Raw genomic sequence first — 19,038 nt, 5'->3', positions numbered from 1 at the left:
ATCGTTCTTCGTACAGACGACGGGCTGTTCGTCCATTTTGTCTAGCTTCCCCGTAAACAAGCAGCATCTCCGTGTACTCACTAAACGAGTACTTTTCAGAACCACAGCGAAAGAAATGACACCACGATTTTGCTTGTACGACAGAACAGTCAACGACAGACCACGAATGATATCAAAACACACTGCGACACTGCGATGTCACGCTGCACAGTGCTATGGCACGGCACGAACGGAAGAAAAGAGGTGAGGGCGCCACCAACGGAAGTAAAAAGGGGTGGGGGTCAGCATTTGACATCGTACAGTCCTCTCGAGCGCTGCCCGGCGTCGTAAACACGTAATTCACCACAGCATCGTCTGTCTCGCACAAAGCCCAATGGGTTCCCTACGCTGACTCTTTCTGGGGCTACAGGGGCTTAACTACGCGTTTCCGGCAACATGTTTACTGGCAAAAATGGTTGCAAATAATAAGACCTTTCTACCCTCAAGCGTTGTAACATGAATTTTGATACAACCTGTATATTCTGCTGTGAGTGGTAACATGTTTTGGTAATTAATTCGTATCACGGATCCAAGTTAATCCCTTGATCCTGATGGCATAATCATGTATAATTGATCCTGTGGTACATGATGCATGCTATTTTAATTTAATACGTCTACAGATCCTGAACATACAAACAAAAATATCACAATACAAACAAATTGTCATGTCTTGAGGGATTTTATTTTTGTATTTAACTTGGCGATCATAATTAATATTTATATTACAAGTTTTTCCGTGATTCCAGGATCTGTCGACGTACTTAATTAAAACAGCAAGCATCATGTACCACAGGATCAATGTGTACAAGATCATACCATCAGGATCAAGAGTTTAACTTGGATACGCGATACGGAACTTTTACCCAATTTTTCGGTAGAATATTAAAAACGTATTTAAATTGTTAAATTTATTTTTATTTCTTTAAGATTCTGTGGTAGCTAATTTAATAGTTTTCTTCCTTTAAAATTAACTGTATTAGACATGGTGGTTTTGTCCACCAGTTTCATGTGTACGTTTTTTATACCTTGTATTGTTAGTGTAAATCTATGAATTAGTAGTTTTGTATTAAATGTGTATTCTCTTATAAACGTAAAGCACAAAACTGTATACATAAATGCAAGGTACAGAAGGATGCTAAGTTTTTTGAAGAATGGCTTACAATGTTTCTGTGGCTGTTAATTTGGTATTGTTCTGATTGCTCTTTTTTTAAATACAAGAACGGCATTTAGTTCTTGGCTGTTGGCCCCTTAGAATATCGTGGTATTGGTGATGATATGTAGTGTAAGCTAATGTTAACAAAGATAACATGCCCATGAAATCAAGGAGATTGTTTGTTGTAGATTTAACATATTTGTAAAAACTGTTCTACTGAATTCAAGTTCAAATAAAGAAAACCGAACATCTGTAGATCAGGGGCAGATGCAGGAAGAATTCTCAGGAGAATATCGCACAAAGAAAGGATGCAGCTGCAAAACACAGCATTAATTATGTCAGAAATTGGCCTTGGAACATTTACAAATTCATCGTGTCATATTGAACTTTACCTTATATTTTCATACAACTTTTTATTAAAAAGGAAAGTTTAACACATGCACTTAGGGTTTTAAGTAACTGTATATAAATTTACTTTAAAAATAAATAAGAAATAAATAATTTGGGCTTGTGTGAGTATGGTCTTTTCCACTGTTAAAAATTTTCACCAACAAATTTACGAATACCACTGGTCAAAGATTATTCAGGGATCTTCTTAAATCTACACGTCTTACGTTTACTTGCTGTAAGCCTACGTACACTAAAAAAATATTCCTATATTGGCAAAACATTATAAAACTGGTTGAGACTCCAGCAAAAATACTTTTTATTCTTCTATGAATGTGTTTACCCTGAAAAGAAAAGATCTTGGAAGTCAAAAAATACAGCGTAGTTTCGACGAAGCTCTAGTGATATGAAATTACGGAGAAAAGTCCATGAGCTGGTTGTAATTTCTAAGCGGGTGGAGCCGCGCCTACGACGATCCCTGCATATTTCCTCCCCAGTGTTCTTGGTGGAGTGAAGGTTGAACTGTTTGGGAGTGCAGCACAGCCTCGGTGCGTGTGTGTTCCAGACATCGTGCACGACATAGTGGAGACGAGAGGCGAGGTGTACCGCGTCATGCTGGACGATGAAGCTGACAAGCTGGACCTTGGCAGTGACGACGACAGCAAGGAGTAAGAGCTACAAAATGTCTGCACGTACGCAATGCATAGAGACCGGAAAAATTCGCGGATTCCTTTCGCGATAGGCTAGAATCCAAAAAGTTTGCCTTTTTACCGCATCAGTGATTGGGCAACAATTTATCTGAATGACACTCGGCCAATGAAAAACCTTTAACAAAAGAAGTATCGAATCACTAGCGTCCCAGTTAACAGGTATCACGATTCAGTAGCCAATGAGCAGATGTCATTTCCGCGCATGCATAGAGGATCATGGAGTCCATCCTACAGGTCATTAAAATCGCGAATTTTTCCGGTCTCTAGCAATGCACGTTGGGAACATACAGAACTAGTCTGAGTTCGACCGACAACCTCCGGGTGCAGCTTCATCACTACAAAATAAGTTGAAAACATCCAAACGACTTATGGTCTAAAGTACCTCTAATAACTGGTACACGTCTTTGAAGTTGTGGCTGAACAACATTTTTTATGGTAAATAATAGAGAAAGTACTTATGATGGAACAATGAGCGCCTGGATTATGTGTAGTTGAATTATGTTCTACATCCACCGCAAATTTTGTCACTGTAACACTTTTTATTTTCTACATTTTTTTTTTACGTAACACAACCTCCTATTACTTAAATGAAATAATTTTGCTCCAACGAAAAAAATTTGCGGTTGTTGTAGAACTCAGTTCAATTAAACATAATCCAGACACATAGCATATATATACTATATACTATATACATACTATATATATACACACACTCACACACATAGAGAAAGTACTTTATATGGAATACTATGTGTCTGGATTATGTTTAATTGAACTGAGTTCTACAACCACCGCAAATTTTTTTCGTTGGAGCAAAATTATTTCATTTAAGTAATTGGAGGTTGTGTTACGTAAAAAAAATATGTAGAAAATAAAAAGTGTTATAGTGACACAATTTGCGGTGGATGTAGAACATAATTCAACTACACATAATCCAGGCGCTCATTGTTCCATCATAAATACTTTCTCTATTATTTACCATAAAAAATGTTGTTCAGCCACAACTTAAAAGACGTGTACCAGCTATGAGAGGCACTTTATATATATATATATATATATATATATATATACACATATACATATATATATGGTCACATTATCAGGTTGTGTAATTGGTGAGACTTTCACACATATATATAAGTCTCACAAATTAGACAATCTGATAAGGTAGGCTAACCAAATTTGATTGAAAATTACTAGTTAATTGTCAGAAAAGTCACAATTTTTCTGCAATCATCCATCATAATTTTAAAAGTTACATACATGAAGCCATTGGCAGAACCAGGAACTTGTGAAAAATGGAAGGAATGGGTCTGTGTTCACCATCTAATGTTTTCTATAGTTTTTTTATTATAAAAAGTTATTATTAACCCGCGAGTGTTGCGACCGACCCTTCAATCCTTTCTTGGATTGCTTTCTGCGTTGAACAGGCACTGCCACACTGCCAAGGTTGTAAGTGATAACATGCAGGTTTTATTTTCCAGAAACAGAAAGCAATACAAACATAACATTCTGAATGGTATCTGTTAATTACACATTAAAGATAAAAATAGCGATAGCGACTGCCTCATACGCAGGTGTTTTTAACCAACCAGGAAATAAACCATGTTTGTAATTTTTTTTTTTCAACTATTCATAAAACTACTTTTTGCGCATTCCGAAAGTAAAAAAAAAATGTTTTATATCAATGTATACGCATTAACGAATTAAGCCGCGCAGTAAAGTGGACAAAATGACCTTATGACCTTAGGTGATCAGATAAGTTTAGGCTATTGCTATGTTTGAAGCTTATTAATTTATATCTTAAGTAGTGTAAATATGTTTTGTTTTATTTTGTTAACAGCTGCCTATAACCCACTCTTCATTTTAATTTAACCTTAATATTTGGTTGGTTTCACGTATTAGCTATCATTCTGGTTAATTTAGCTTTTGTTTTCACTTCACTTTTTATTTTCATACATGCGGGAAAATAATTACATCGTAAATACCCAATATATTCAAACTTTTTTCGACAACGTGCGTGCGTTAATTAAAAGTGTGGTGCTACGTTATGTATTTACATGCGGGTAATTGCAATGCGACGATGCTAACTACAAAAATATAGATATACCATTTTTTTAATGTATAACTTCATCCACTGTTACCACGTTAATTTTCACTTAAGTAACATGACTTTTAGAAGAAATATTTTGTGTAAATATTAGCTACCTACAGATGATAGCAAGTATTTTTGTATTATTGACCGCAAGGCAGTAAAAACATTTAAATACCATTAAATATAAGTTGCTATACCACACCATCAAGAAAACATTTTTTAAACCATTTCAGATAATGTTTAAAAGGTATTAATGCAGCTATATAGTTTTATTTTTATCTTTCACAAGCATTTACTTGCTTTTTTGTTGCAGAACCAAGAAAGAAGAAGGGGAAAATGCCTCGTGAATGATGAAGACGAAGATCTCCAGAATTGCGGAAGTTTTACATACTTTTTTCTTAACAACTTGTTGAACACTAAATGACACTATTTTGGAATGAAATATAACAGTTAACTGACTCTAGTTAATTAATGTTGCAAGAAGTATTTCATAATCGAACTAGAAGAGGATACTTAAATTATATACACATACATACAGTTTTTAAGTTAAAATACTTATAGCAACCACTCCACACATCAAGAATTTGAACATCGGATTTCAAACTCAAAATAGCACATATGGTTTAATATTCAATGATTTTCATAATTTTGAGGTTTGCTTTTTAAATTTATCTTGTAAGCCTCATATGTATTACAAAACCAACATAATTTAGCAAAGGTGTTAAAACTACTAATGTAACGTTTGTAAAACATGTACTGACATTATTTTATGATAAAAATGTTGCCAAAGTTATAGGAAATTTATTTATGAAATCTTAAGAATAATATTTTATTAAATATTACAGATTGGATGTTTTGTCATCAAGCCAACACAACAGGCAACAAAGGACAGACGATTTTAAATTTTTAACATAGGAATTTAATTAGTTTGAAAACTTTTTTCAGTTTTTAATCACTATCACAGCTTACATTATGGCACTTTCCAAATATAAACCACAGTTAAGTTTTAGTTTTAATAAAATGCACTATACCAAAACATAGAAAAGTTGTTAGGAAGTTAATACTTTAAGGTTGGTTATATAGTTTTCAATTTAGAAAAAAATAAGACAATCATTACTGAAGAAGGCAAACCATTGTTTTTTCTAATTTTTCTGAATGTAAAAATAAAGAAATATAAATATTTTCCCTTAGGAATATTAAAACATATTTCACAGTCATGTAAATAGAATGCAGAGTATATTTAAAACCAAAATTTACTATGTTATTTAAATTTTTCTCACGATTGTGACAGTTCAATACCACAATAAATAAACCTTACTTTATTCTTACTGGATTTTGTTTCATGGCATACGGTAATGTACCATGAGTCTCATAAGAATGAAGAAAAATTACTTCAGGCGGAGTCAAGCTACTTTAAGAAAGCTTGTTTTCATATTACTCTGATTTATAATTTGATCACTGTGATTTCTGTTGTGTAGTTTTTTGCAAGTTGTTGGCACCACATTGCTCAAACAGGAGAGGTTCAAGCTTTCATATGCTATAAAGATATGCCTTTAATTAATATAATTTAGCCTACAAATGCCTGTACAATATATATCAATTCAAATTGCAAGAAGCAACAAATCAAAACATAATCATACATATCAAAAATTTTGCTTTATGAAGAGTCCATAGCTATGCTTAATGCCCTTTAGTGGTGAAATATAGGATGACAAACCTCTCAAGCAAATACTACTGTATGTATTCGAATGGTCACTAGATCTGTACTACAGGATGTCCATAAAAGAATGTCCCATTTACAACAAATCATACATCAAATTGAAGGGAAAGTAAGATAGTTTTTCTTACGAATCTACAATATGTGCACTTTTAGTTATATGACACACATCCTCAGATACAAATATTATGGGTATTTACCTTCCCACTTAGATGGAAAGATATTCTTTGATTTTTAGATTATGCTAATTCATATATAGGATGTGAAGATTGTCAGCTAAAGGTAAACTGTGCTTCAAGTTAATTTAATACTAATTTTACTTCAAGTGAGTTGAACATCATATAGTTACACTTTATTCAAGACAAGGTGAGACATTTTAACATTTACTGCAAGACACATTCAGACTTTGATACAAAATATTCATACAAAACTAACAGTTTACCAGTTATTCTTATAGAATAAAATATTTTTGTGACAACAACTTTTACAAAAGTATTTTTTCCCTTTCATTGCGATACAGGATGATATTTGTTTAAATCTGTGGACATTATTTTTAGAAGGTACGAAACTTCTAAAGCTGAAAAACAAAGGAAAGGAGCACCGAAGAAAAGAAAATAATTTTAAGAATCTGTCAAACTAAAAACTACCATGCTAAATAAATATGCAGCTGATAAAAAAAACAATATCATTTTTTGAATACAATAGGTTTTTCTTGTGAAGTAAAAAACCAACGATTTTTTTTTAAAGAAAACAGAAAAACATTCTTACTCGTGGGAATACAGTTCCAGAAAAGATATCCAAATGTTAATTAATTAAAGTTTGTTTATTACGTACTCTGTACACATTTTAAATTACAACATTCTAACTGACTGTCCACAATTTAATGACCCTTTCATGAGTCCACTATTTACCTTCCCCACCGGACCTCGGCTTAACAATGGAGCTACTGTTCGTCTCTTACCCCGCACCTCAGTCCCAACTCACTGCTTTGCAGTACTCACTCGTCCGCCGCACCACGAAACCATCCCCGGTGCTCCATCTTCACAAAATAATCTCGTTTCTCGTCACCACCTATCGCTCGCCAAGGGGTCACTCATCTTCTTAACTTCACTACGCTTGCACACCGTTCCCCATTCTACACCTCTAATGTCCAGCCCTGGATTTATATTGTAGCCCTCAGAAGTCCTCCAATATAACACTTGAAGCTACGAGTACAATAGCGTCCTAGTCACGCAACTTCATGCGACGGGATTCTGGGTACCTGCGGAAACCTCCAGGAAGACATAGAGGCGCCCGGAATCCATAGGAATGAGTTGGGTGAAGAGGGGCATGGTTGTCAGAGAGCGGCAGCTAATTAAAATCTGAGTTGGAAAATGAGGGGGAGGGGAAGGGAGGGGCACTGCCTGCGTCGCTCCCCTCTCAAAGATATGCTCGCCGGATTGTATGTCGGCCTTGTCCCTAGCACCCTCGTAGTACTGACCCCTCCTTAAACCCGTTCGTCCCGAACAGGCATCACATCTCGTCCGGTATATTCACTCAATCTGTCTAACTGTACTACTTTCGTTTGAACACTCTTTCCTCTCTGAATGTGATATACCACATCATTTAGTCATTTCAACACATCATTTGGGCCTTCCCACGAAGTCTATTGCACCTACCTTTCTTTTGTTGCGGGATGTATAGCCACATCAAAATCTCTTCCTAAATACCGATTGAAATAGCTTTCTTCATCAGTTCGTTGCCAATCGAAGATTTTTATGGATATAATTGTATGTGAGTGCCATATGATCCCCCAGACAATAGGCATATACATTGATGCTGGCTGGCTCTTGGCGAAGACAGCCGAACTGATAACACAGGGTAGCCTCAACTCCTGTAAAAACATATACTTGCAGGGGTCTATCCAGTCGAGTCATGAATTGCAGCTTATATGCCATCAAAAATAATTTTATGTTTGGGTCCCAATCTTGTTGGTGGTCAGCCACGACCTTCACAGGGTGTTCCTCTAGCATCCTGCTAACCCCCCCCCCTCCTCCCAGAATGCCATCAGACTGAGGGTGTAAAGCTGTAGTACTGGTTTTCTTTATATCCAGTAACAACACACCTCCTGGAATATAGTTGAAGCGAAAGTGTGGTCTTGGTTTGAGTGAAGCTACATTGGTAACCCGAAACAGAATATAAGGTTGGTTCACTTGTCCGTTTGCCACGGTGGTGGCTTCCAGGATAATAACATCATAAGCCTCGGCTATTTACTGAAATAATTAATTTCCACCATAATATATGTGTTTGTGTTTCATGTTCGCCTGCGGGTCTTTTATCTGCTTTGATCACTATTTTATGATTATCTGAAAGCATCATTTCTAGTACAGTCTTGAATAATTTGACCAATTGATTATGTTCATACAAAAACTATTACAGTTGCAAAATAATATCTTGATTTAGTACACTACTTATGGCACAACGCTAATTTATTTCGTCACCAGAATTTACAAGGAAATAAATCTGAAGAAATTTGTTATCACCATTCACTGACGGCAACAATGCTCCTTCACAATTGCGAATTTGTCCTTGAATCTGTAAATTAGAAAATAAATACTTGATTTATGAGACTTGGTGAAACGTTGTGGGATGTGTTTGTGTATGTGATGTGTAATGCAGTCGAAAAATAATTAACCTTATAAGTTGGGTTGAAATTTGTTCTTCGATAATATTCGCCCCAAACGATGTCATTTGAAAGGAATTGTACTTTTGTATTCTGAAATAAATGCTTCGATAGAGGTTCTTGGCCAGAAAGCAATGATGCCAGTGGCTCTGGTGGTGGTGTTAATTGTTGTAATTTGACCTTTCCGCTCGCTTAACATAATCCTGGTGGTTCATGTGAAAATCTCAAAGCATTTCATTGTTGACAAACAGTGCTCATTGTTCTGAAGTCGACTGATAAATCCGCGGTGTAATTGACTGTTGGATCATATATGAACGCCAAATGTTTTTGTCGTAATGTCACGCTTGGCAGTCTGTTTTGTCGCCGTTCCAAATTATTTTGTGTGTAAGCTCCAAATGAGCGTGTCGTACTCGACTGTATCCGTTATTCTGTAGTCATAATGGATCGCGCTTGAGAAATTCTTATTCGATTTTCTTCCGAACGGTGTCTACGCTCTGCGTCAGTCTCATTTACTAGACGACCATGTAGTTGTCTTGCGTTGCGTGTACGCCGACCGATATTTTGGTGCCTCACTGGTGGCATTAATAACAATTAACTACGAACTGAAATTAATTGAATGTTACAATTTGATAATTTTAACGGTATGATAGATAAAATACTGAAAAATTCAATGTGGAATTTGATGAACTTTGAGGTCAAGTTATGAAAACATGTGACGTTTTTGAATGTACCAAAGATATGATAATCACTGATTACGCACTGAACAATTTAATGAGGATTTTGTTGCTGTTATGAAAATCTGTGACAGCATAGCCCTCAAAAAGAACGAATTTTTCAGAATTTTGCGGTGGATTTTCAAAAAAACTTTCTTTCATTCAAGCCTTGTCTGAACAACTACGAACACAAAAAAAAAACATATTGGTAAAGCAGTTCTCAAGTGATGATCTTTCATACATGCGGCAATTGATTTATATACTATATATAGTTGCTAAATGTGTAAAACCAGGGGTTTTGGACAAATAAATTTATAACTCCCTTACTATGTACACTAACATATCTGTTTCAATTTCTTGTAAAAATAGTAAACATTATTTAAAACATTTGGCTGAAACTATTTTTGATAAGGCGTTGCAATAGATTACAAGGGGTTGAAAATACAGGGGTTTAAATAAAGTTTTCAAAAACTTCCTTTCTGCCTACACTATCGAATTCGTTGAAACTTATTGCAAACCATCTAAACATTATCTTAAACCTTAATCAAAAACAAATATAATTGTACGAGCACTTATTAGTCAAGGAATTAAATTTTGTGTCTGAAGTTGAAAAAAATTCATAACTGCCTTAGTAAGCACAGTATGAAGTTGGTTTTAAATTACTTCTATGGTGGATGAATTAAATTTAAAAAGAAAAAAATATTCGAAACATTTTCGCTGTATGGAATATGAAAGAATATATAATCGATCAATATGGAATATTGGAGAACATAAAGGATGTTATGCAGGCCTGCATTAAATTCTCAAATTGTTCCAGAATTTTAAAGAATTTTCCGGAAAGTTCCAGAAGAAACAGGTATTTCGAAATCTAAAATGCGCCTGTAGTCTGTGCTAATATGGATTTTTTTTGTGTTCTTTTAGCATTTTTTTAGAAATATGTTCAAGTGTATAGAACATGGATTTATTATAAAATAAGTTGTACTTTACTACGGGACTAATATACGAAACCTTGAGTAAAGCTTCAATTTATTTTCCATGTACAGTGTAACAAATAGTAAGCAGGTCTTCAAAGGTATGAACGATTTGTTCGCCGATCGTCAATATTTACGTTCCGGTTTACAATATTTACGTTTATATTCGGGCACATTTCAAAAGATTGAGTTAATATATCGTCAACTGGAAGTATGTAGTAAGAAAAAAGCTAATCTAAAAGCACACAACGTATATGAAGATCGTCTTATCCGCTCTTTGTGAAACATTGCGATAAGAAACGCTGCCTTGAGAAATAAGCTTGCCGATCTTCGTAAAGTAGTTTAATGCACTCCGGCTTTGAGTGCGAGGGGTATAGGAGTTCGAGACAAAGGTAAGACCTAAGTTAAAATTTTTAATTGTCGTAATTAATTACAACTCTCTCATAGAATCAACAAATTGTCAAAAAATTAAATAACAACCTTGTCAAAATGTCATTAGTAGAGACCTGCAAAATTAGCGGTTTCGATGGTCTTCAGGATAGACTGCACATAACCCTGTACACTCGTGCAAATAACGCATGTTCATTGGCTGCCGACTTGTAAGTCGTCTCAGCTGGTTTGTCTGTGATTCGATCCTTCTTTGGTTGAGTGTTTATAACTGGTTGAGATTCGTCCAGATGAACAGTAAGCCAATAGCAAAGTTATCTAAGAGGTATATGTATTTGAATTCCAGCCTAACACCGAATGAATCCGCGAATTTTGCAGGTCTCTAGTCATTAGACATTTAAACTTCAAAATATATAATTTTTTACAAAAGCTCACTTTATGTCGTGTCTTGAGACAAGAGTGTGAATTCCTCCTTAAACGGGACCCTGCTTGAGTCGATAATGTGCTAAGCCCGAGGGTCCATTCTCCGGGCGACTAGGGTCATGGCTGTCCAACTTAGTCGCTTTATGAACGTAATTGTAGGAGCTTTTTTATTTTCGGTAGCCCCCTCCCAGTGTGAAAACTGATACCGCTGATTGGCGGCCTATCTGCCGTGCTGAGATTGGGTGTCAAGGAGGAGGCAGGGCGGAGCAAGGTTGAGCGGGTGAGAGACACCATCCGCCCCTCAAAGCTTGGATACTGTAGTTGCCCGTTCGGAGAAGTGGTCACTCGGACAAGTAGTCCTTTGAACAAAAGGAGCTCGGAGAAGTGGTTATTCGGACAAGTGGACATTCGGACAAATGGTAGGCCTCCAAAACATGCGTCATGGAAAAGTAACCACGTTATTGTACCAATATTTCTTATACACTCTATGGAATAGCAACGTATTTATTCCTCTCATTGTTTTAGTAAATAAATTGGTTGTCTGTACAGTCGGTTTACGGACGATAGTTTAAAAGTGACAACGTCATAACAAAACATTGATAAAATGATTGCATACTTTTATAAATAAAATTGAATCATTTTTATTGAATTATCATTATTTTGTATGGATACAAAGGAGTGAAATTAAATCTACAATTTAATTGATAAATTTACTTTTATTTGCACTCATTAATTCAAATATGTTTATTACTTTAACGAACAGATTATTTTAAGTATAATTTTTATACAAAGAAGGAGTGAAATGAAATCTACAATTTAATTCATAAAGTTACTTTTATTTGCACTCATTAATTCAAATATTGTACTATGTGTGTGTGGTGGTGTAACTCTTTACTTAATCTCCACTTGGGTTGTCACTTTCTGTAAATACAGAAAGTATATGTAGTGTCTCAATCCAACAAAGTTGTGTAAAAACAGATGAAGAAACATACATAAATATAAAAATATGACATATTGTGTTATGTTGTTGTTTTTTTTTTTTTTGGTATGGCTGCAGCTAGCTCTATACCAATCGCATAGCTCTGCACCTAGCTCTATATCGATCAGCTGATCGGTCGCTCCACTGAAACGTCTGTATTATTTTTATTATGGGCGCCACTCTTATGTGTATAATGTCAGGTGTTTCTGAAGAATAAATAGGACAATACACATAAGAGAAAATTAGTAAGAGTTTAAGGACAAATAGTTAGAATGTCGAAACAAGGAGAATTGGGATATTTTACCATACATAAAACAGACAATAAATTACAAACGTAATTTCTAGGTTGTATTTAATAAAACAATAAATATTCAAATTAGTAACTTGACATATGGCAACTAAATATGTGTTTTAACATGCTCAGGAATTAGGTTGCACACATGAATACATATACAAAAGTCCGTTTTATCCCGTTAGTAAAGTTCGTTGTTATCAGTTTAGGAGCGGCGATAAATGAGTAAATTATCATATATGCTTTCAAAGTTCACTTCAATTAAAAATGTACCGCGGCGTAGTTCATTATATGTGTCGGCAAAACACCGTGAGATCCTATCCCGTTTAACCTCTGGGTTTAGGAATTGGATTGTGTATTCAGAGTAAATTTAATTAAAACACGTCTGTCTTTAGTATTTGACGTAATTTCACGTATTACTTAAATGCTTTACATTTGTAGGGAAACAGATATGACTATTTTTGGTTCGTAGACACGGTCATTTGCGATGGAGGAAATCGAGTCAGATATTACTCACGTATTTTCACTCCTAAGATCGCATCAGTTCTGATGCGCCCTATAATAATTACATATAATTACTGTAGACGTCGTTTAGAAACATCCTTTTTCTTGGATGACCTAAATAGCTTCGTCGAATTTCATATTATTAAGGGATCCAAACCCCGGCGATTTTGACTGTGACGCCACAATTTTATAACTTTCTATTCTTAATTTTAGTTCCAAACTCTTCATTATTGCAACTCGGCCTCTGATTGGCCGGAACAAAATCACCGTTAACGTAATTTAACACTTTATAATAAAATCCGACTTCTCCCAAAACGTCTTAAAGTGTCAAAACGTCACAAACTTAAAATGTTATTTTTCAACAATAAACACTCTTTTATATAAAATCAGTGTCAAAAGCTGAAATCACCGTTAAAACCAATAAGGCCCTAGAGGGGTCTAGTCAATTGAAGCTTAATTGTCAGCTGGAATTATGTCAAGGATTCCGACACACGTAGAGACGTTCAATTGCACAAAATAAATCGTTCAAACGGAAATATATAAACAAACGACGATAAATATAATAAAATGTTAGTAAATAAATAGTTTGTTTACATTCTGTGCGTGAAGTAGTCATAAATGTAACAGCACAATATGTTTATTACTTTAACGAACAGATTATTTTAACTATAACGTTTATACATGTTTGCTATTTAACTTCTTCCAATCTGTGTTATTCTGTTAAGGATAGGACGATGATATGAAAAGTAGGAAACGAATGGGAGTGTTTCAAGTTTTTGTACCTCGAAAAAGTCAAATCGATGGTTGTTCCAATCGAGTGGAAGAGAGATAGATGCGGCGCAAGCGTACAATGAGTGTAACGGGACAAAGCGTAACGGGACCATGAGTCATCCTTTTTCGTGCGTGCAGCCGGCGTTCATCGATTTATTAGACGTTGTCACGTCAAAAAAATGCATATAAAATGTTGGTAGGTAACATTATAGTTAGTTACCTAGGTTAACTTATAAAACTTCATTTAGGAGTTTTAATCGTTGCATGGCTATCTGCCGTTTATTCCAACTGACTATTCTAGCTGAATCTGTTGAAAGTAACTCTACATCTACAAGCCATACTTCGACAAAAATTATATGGTTCTGGGCTTGAAAGATAGAGACATTATATGTGTTTCCACATCAAAATAGAAGTTCTTGAAGCGCCCTTGTTTAAACCGTAAAGTAAATTGTAGCATCAGATTACTCTGGTTAAGTTAATACCTATCTATACTATTAATAAAACAATTCGAGGCAAAATGTCTGTACATTTTATGGAATGAAGAAAAAAACTATTGGAAATATTTACATTATTGATAACTCTATAATATAGTTTTTAACATGTTTGTCTGTTTGTTTGATTATTATTTATTAATATTTTTAATCAAAAACCTTTGGCTAACTTAAAAACTAGGCTTTGTATAGTTACGGGGTTACACGCCTAAGGGGGTAAAAAAGGGGTATACCTATATGGTTTTACGATGATTCATTATATTTCTGAAACAAATAAAGATAAATAAAAGTTATTGGGTACAAATTAGTAACATACGAAAACTACCAACCACAATGTAAACATTTTGCGAAATTTATGCACTAAGGGGTGACAAAGAGGTAAGAATGTTTTTAAAGTTAATAATTTTATCTCCTTATTTGTTAACCGTAATAAATGATTTCGGGTACCAACAATAAAAATATGAAAAATACCAACCACAATTTTTATATTTTGCGAAATGTATCCCATTTGGGATTAAAAAGGGTTGAATATGATTTTAAGATAAATAATTATATCTCTGAATTAAATTAAATGCAATAAATTATTTTGGGTACCAAAAATAAACGTACGTAAACTACCAGCCACAATTTACATATTTTTAAAATTAAAATCCTAAAGGGTTTAAATATGTAGCTATGTTTTTAAAATTATTCATTACATATCCGAATTATAATTGTCTTAAGAGAAAAGTATGATTTTAAGATAAATTATTATATCACTGAAACAAATCAAGCTGTAGAAAATATCAATGATTAACATAAGAAACCTACCAACTCCAATTTTTATATTTGGCGTAATTCAACCCTTAAGGGGTAAAAAAATAAAATGTTTTCAAGATCATTAAATATAACTCCTAATTTAAATAAGCGTAATGAAAGATTTTGGGTAGGTACCAATAATAAAAATAAGAATAATCACATTTTTTTTTTTTTTTTTAATAATTCAAACCCTAAGAGGTGAAAAAAGGGTAAGTGTTATTTAATATTATTTATTAAATAATTATAAATGATATTGGGTACCAATAATAAACATACGAAAACTACCAAAAACAACTTTTACATTTTGCGAAATTCAAACATGAAGGGGTGAAAAAGGGGTAAGTATGTTTTTAAGATTTCTAATTATACCTCCGAACTTAACTGAAGGTATTAAATTTTTTTGGGTACCAATAATAAACATAAGAAAACCACCAACTGAAATTCTTATATTTTGCGTAATTTATCCCCTAAGGTAAAAAAAAAAAAGAAGGGAGTAGCAGTAAATAGGAAAGTCTGACATGGTTTCAGGCTGAGGTGCGAGGTGCGGGTCAAAGACCGACAACCATGGAGTCACGACTGCCATCTTAGATGGCCTTAACTGACCTTTGACCTTGACATTGGTGGCTACATTGGATCCACCATCTTCTTTTCCGCCATATTAAATTCTAGAACTTTCCGCCACCTTGGATTCTATAATGTTGCGGTTTTTATTAAGGCCGCCATCTTGGATATGTATGGTGTCACTGTTGCAATTTTCGTTATGGTTGCCAACTTGAAAACCCATAATTATTATCCGATATTAGTTGGAATTTTTTTTCAATCTATAAAATTTAATTAGTAAAATTTTAATAAATAATGTACCTATGCCATGGAGTCCTCTGTTCAAACCCGGCGAGGGTGATCGTTTATAAATGGCGATGCATCCTTCCTCCAGGGAAACCACCGACAGATTGACCTCCCACCTCTAATGCCAAGAAAGATATTACATCAGCCAGTATGATGACATGGTGGCCATTTTGTTTTCGTCTGTTGGAAGCCGCCATCTTGGATCCGACGAATTGTTTTCGTCTACTATAGGGTGCTGCCCCCGTATTAGTTTAATTTTTACCCGCTAGAGTGCAGGAATTATTTATTACCAGGGTGCCCACTATCTTGTTGACCATCTTGGATGCCATGTTGGAAATCTGTAATTTTTAAGCTAGAAAAACGGAAAAAATTCCAAATATCAACAAAAAATTACTTGATAAAATAATTATTGATTCCTATCCTTGGTTCGATCCTCGATCAACACAAAAATATAATTTAATTAAAATTGCCTAAATAATTCACAGGTTCGAGAAATAAAACAATAAAATTACAAATAAAATTATTTTTGTGTAATTTCTACTCTACTACAAGAACAAAATCGGTTTCTACCTTCACAGTATTTCAAATGTACCACCAAAGAGTAAGGGCGTCTAAATAACACCACACTTTTCGCACTGTGGCGGACGTAGCGACGTGTTTAGTGGACAGTTCCAGTTTTCATGACGTCTAGCACGCTGTGCTAGCTTTAAGGTTTTACCACGAGATTTCCAAACAGGTTCTTGTTTGTGCTTAACTGACACAATGCAGTTTTCGTAATGACGATTTAGACTCTATAGTCGTGAAATTTGTTTATTAAACTTTTCGCACTGAAACAGTATTATTTGCAGAACATTATTTGGACACCCGCTTCTTTTATGCCTGCAAGCGTTTGCTGGTTTAATGAATGAAGTACCACAGTATTTTAACTGGTGCGATTAATATTCTACTACACAACAAGAAAATAGAGCAAGGAAATTACTAACGTTTCTCGATTTCTACGGTCATCTTAGAAGGTGAAGAGAGTCCTTTACATGCCTTGGCATGTGTTTTCAGGGCATTTATACATGAAAGTCAATTAACCAGACATGTCTAGTTAGGCACTTCCAGTTTATCGTCAGGCTAACACATCCAGTTGGTGGTCAGACACATTGAGTTGTTGGCTAGACACATCCATTTGGTGGTAAGGTACATCCAGAATGTAACTAGGCACATCCAGTCAGTAGCCAGGCACATCTTGATGTAAGCTATTCATGTAAACTTGGTGATCATGCACATCAGTTGGTTGGCCAGGCATGCATGTCTAGTCGATTGGTCAGGCTAACCCAGTGTCTATATACCTCCATTCAGTTGCCAGGCATGAAATCGGCGGCCAGGAACTTTTAGTTTGTGGACATGCGTGTCCATTCAATGGCCAATCACATCCAGTTGGTGGGCAGGCACATCTAGATGTCAGCTAGACACCTCCAATCAGTGGACATGCACATCAGTCGGTTGGACAGGCACATCCAGTCCATCCAGTCGGTGTCCAGACACATATAGTTGTTGGCTAGACACCTCCAATCAGTGGCCAGACACATCCAGTCTGTAACCAGCCACATCTTGTTGTAAGCTATTAATGTCAAATTGGTGACAATGCACATCCGTCGATTGGCCAGACATGCATGGCCAGTCAGTTTGAAAGGCTATCGTGTATAGTCGGTGGCAAGGTACGCCACGTTTGTGGCTAGACATGTATATTCAGTGGTCAGGATCACATATCAAGTAGGTGGCCAGCCACATCCAGTTGGTAGTCAGGCGCATCCAAAAGATGGTCAGACACGTCTAGTCAGTAGCCAAGAGTATTTTTCGTCGATACTTGGTGAACATTTTAAACAGGTCAAGTACAAAATCATGCATATAGACCAAGCGTCTCCGAACCAAGAGATATTATTCATCAATATGCCACCAAGATTTCATGTTCAATGTTATGCGTTAGAACAGTTGTCTCCAAACAACGAAACCAATCATATCCTGAGTATAGACTTATCGATGCTCATTCATCGTCAAATACGAAGCACAGTCTAAAAATAAAGCACCGTCGTCAAAAAGGAAACACGTTTATAAATAGAAAGCACGTTAAAAAGTAAGCATATTTAATGAAAAGGACACACATTTGTACGAAAATTCAACTTGGTAGAATGTGATCACACCACAGGGATACAATCTTATCAGTAGGATATGATCGGTCACCAGATGCAGTAGGATACAATACCTCTAACTGTCTTTGACTCCAACAGTCTTTGAATTCAACTGTCTTTAGCTCTAAAGCTAAACTGCTCCAATGCTCGAGTGCTCCAAGTGCTTCAACAGTTCCAAGTGCTCCAACAGCTCAAAGAGCTTGAACAGCTTCAAGTGTTCCAGTGCTCCAACTTATACATTTGCTACAAGTGCTCCAGCTCCAATGCGCCAATGATCCAACTGTTCTAAATTATTTCAATTCAATTTTTTTCGAACTTGCCCCGATTGCTGGAACGACTTTATCCTTACTCTTCATTTTGTATTACGAGAACTCAGTCTTAGTTAGAAATCGGATTTCGAGAAATACAACAATCACTTTTGAAATTTCAAAATATAATTTATTTCTATTTTATACAAATGCAAGTTAAAATAAGTCAGTGTTGTATGTAGCCAGCTTCCCTCAGTTATTTGAGTATTAAAAATACTGCTATCAGTAGTCTCAGACGAAAGACCAATAGGTACATTAGGATCTTCCCATGTAGTGTAATAAATCTCTTCTGCTGCAGTCATCTTTCTTGCATGTTTATTATATTTTTTAAAGATATTGAAATCATACGTTTTAACACAAGCCTTAAGATCACTTTCATCATCGGCCCATTGATCATCACAAGCTTGATCAGAGTAATTAATTTTAACACATCACGTGTAGCATTTTTTTCAATATAAACTCCTTGCTGCAGTATCTACAGCAGTGTCCTTTCGATAATGTTCCACGTATCGAACTGGAATTCATATTAACTTCTGTGACTAATACCAGATGCATACTGTGATTTTTTAATTGGAAAATTACTTAAATATATTTTTGTAATATTTCATCAACGAA

The 19,038-nt window shown here is 35.2% G+C and overlaps 1 protein-coding gene across 1 annotated transcript in view; it reads left to right on the top strand.

Moving 5' to 3' along the window:
- Nucleotides 1-5,162, top strand: part of LOC134528929 (radial spoke head protein 3 homolog B-like) — an 84,355-nt gene extending 79,193 nt beyond the window's left edge. Inside the window, exons 9-10 of the mRNA XM_063362598.1 lie at nt 2,145-2,247; nt 4,698-5,162. Of these exons, the coding sequence (XP_063218668.1) occupies nt 2,145-2,247; nt 4,698-4,731 (137 nt within the window). The 3' untranslated portion in view covers nt 4,732-5,162. The remainder of the gene's footprint in view (nt 1-2,144; nt 2,248-4,697) is intronic.
- The last annotated feature ends 13,876 nt before the right edge of the window (nt 5,163-19,038 follow it).

Source organism: Bacillus rossius, chromosome 2 (assembly GCF_032445375.1).
Source record: "Bacillus rossius redtenbacheri isolate Brsri chromosome 2, Brsri_v3, whole genome shotgun sequence".
Classification (NCBI taxonomy): domain Eukaryota; kingdom Metazoa; phylum Arthropoda; class Insecta; order Phasmatodea; family Bacillidae; genus Bacillus; species Bacillus rossius.
Note: the sequence above shows the minus strand (reverse complement) of the source record. Positions and strands in the feature narration are given on the sequence as shown.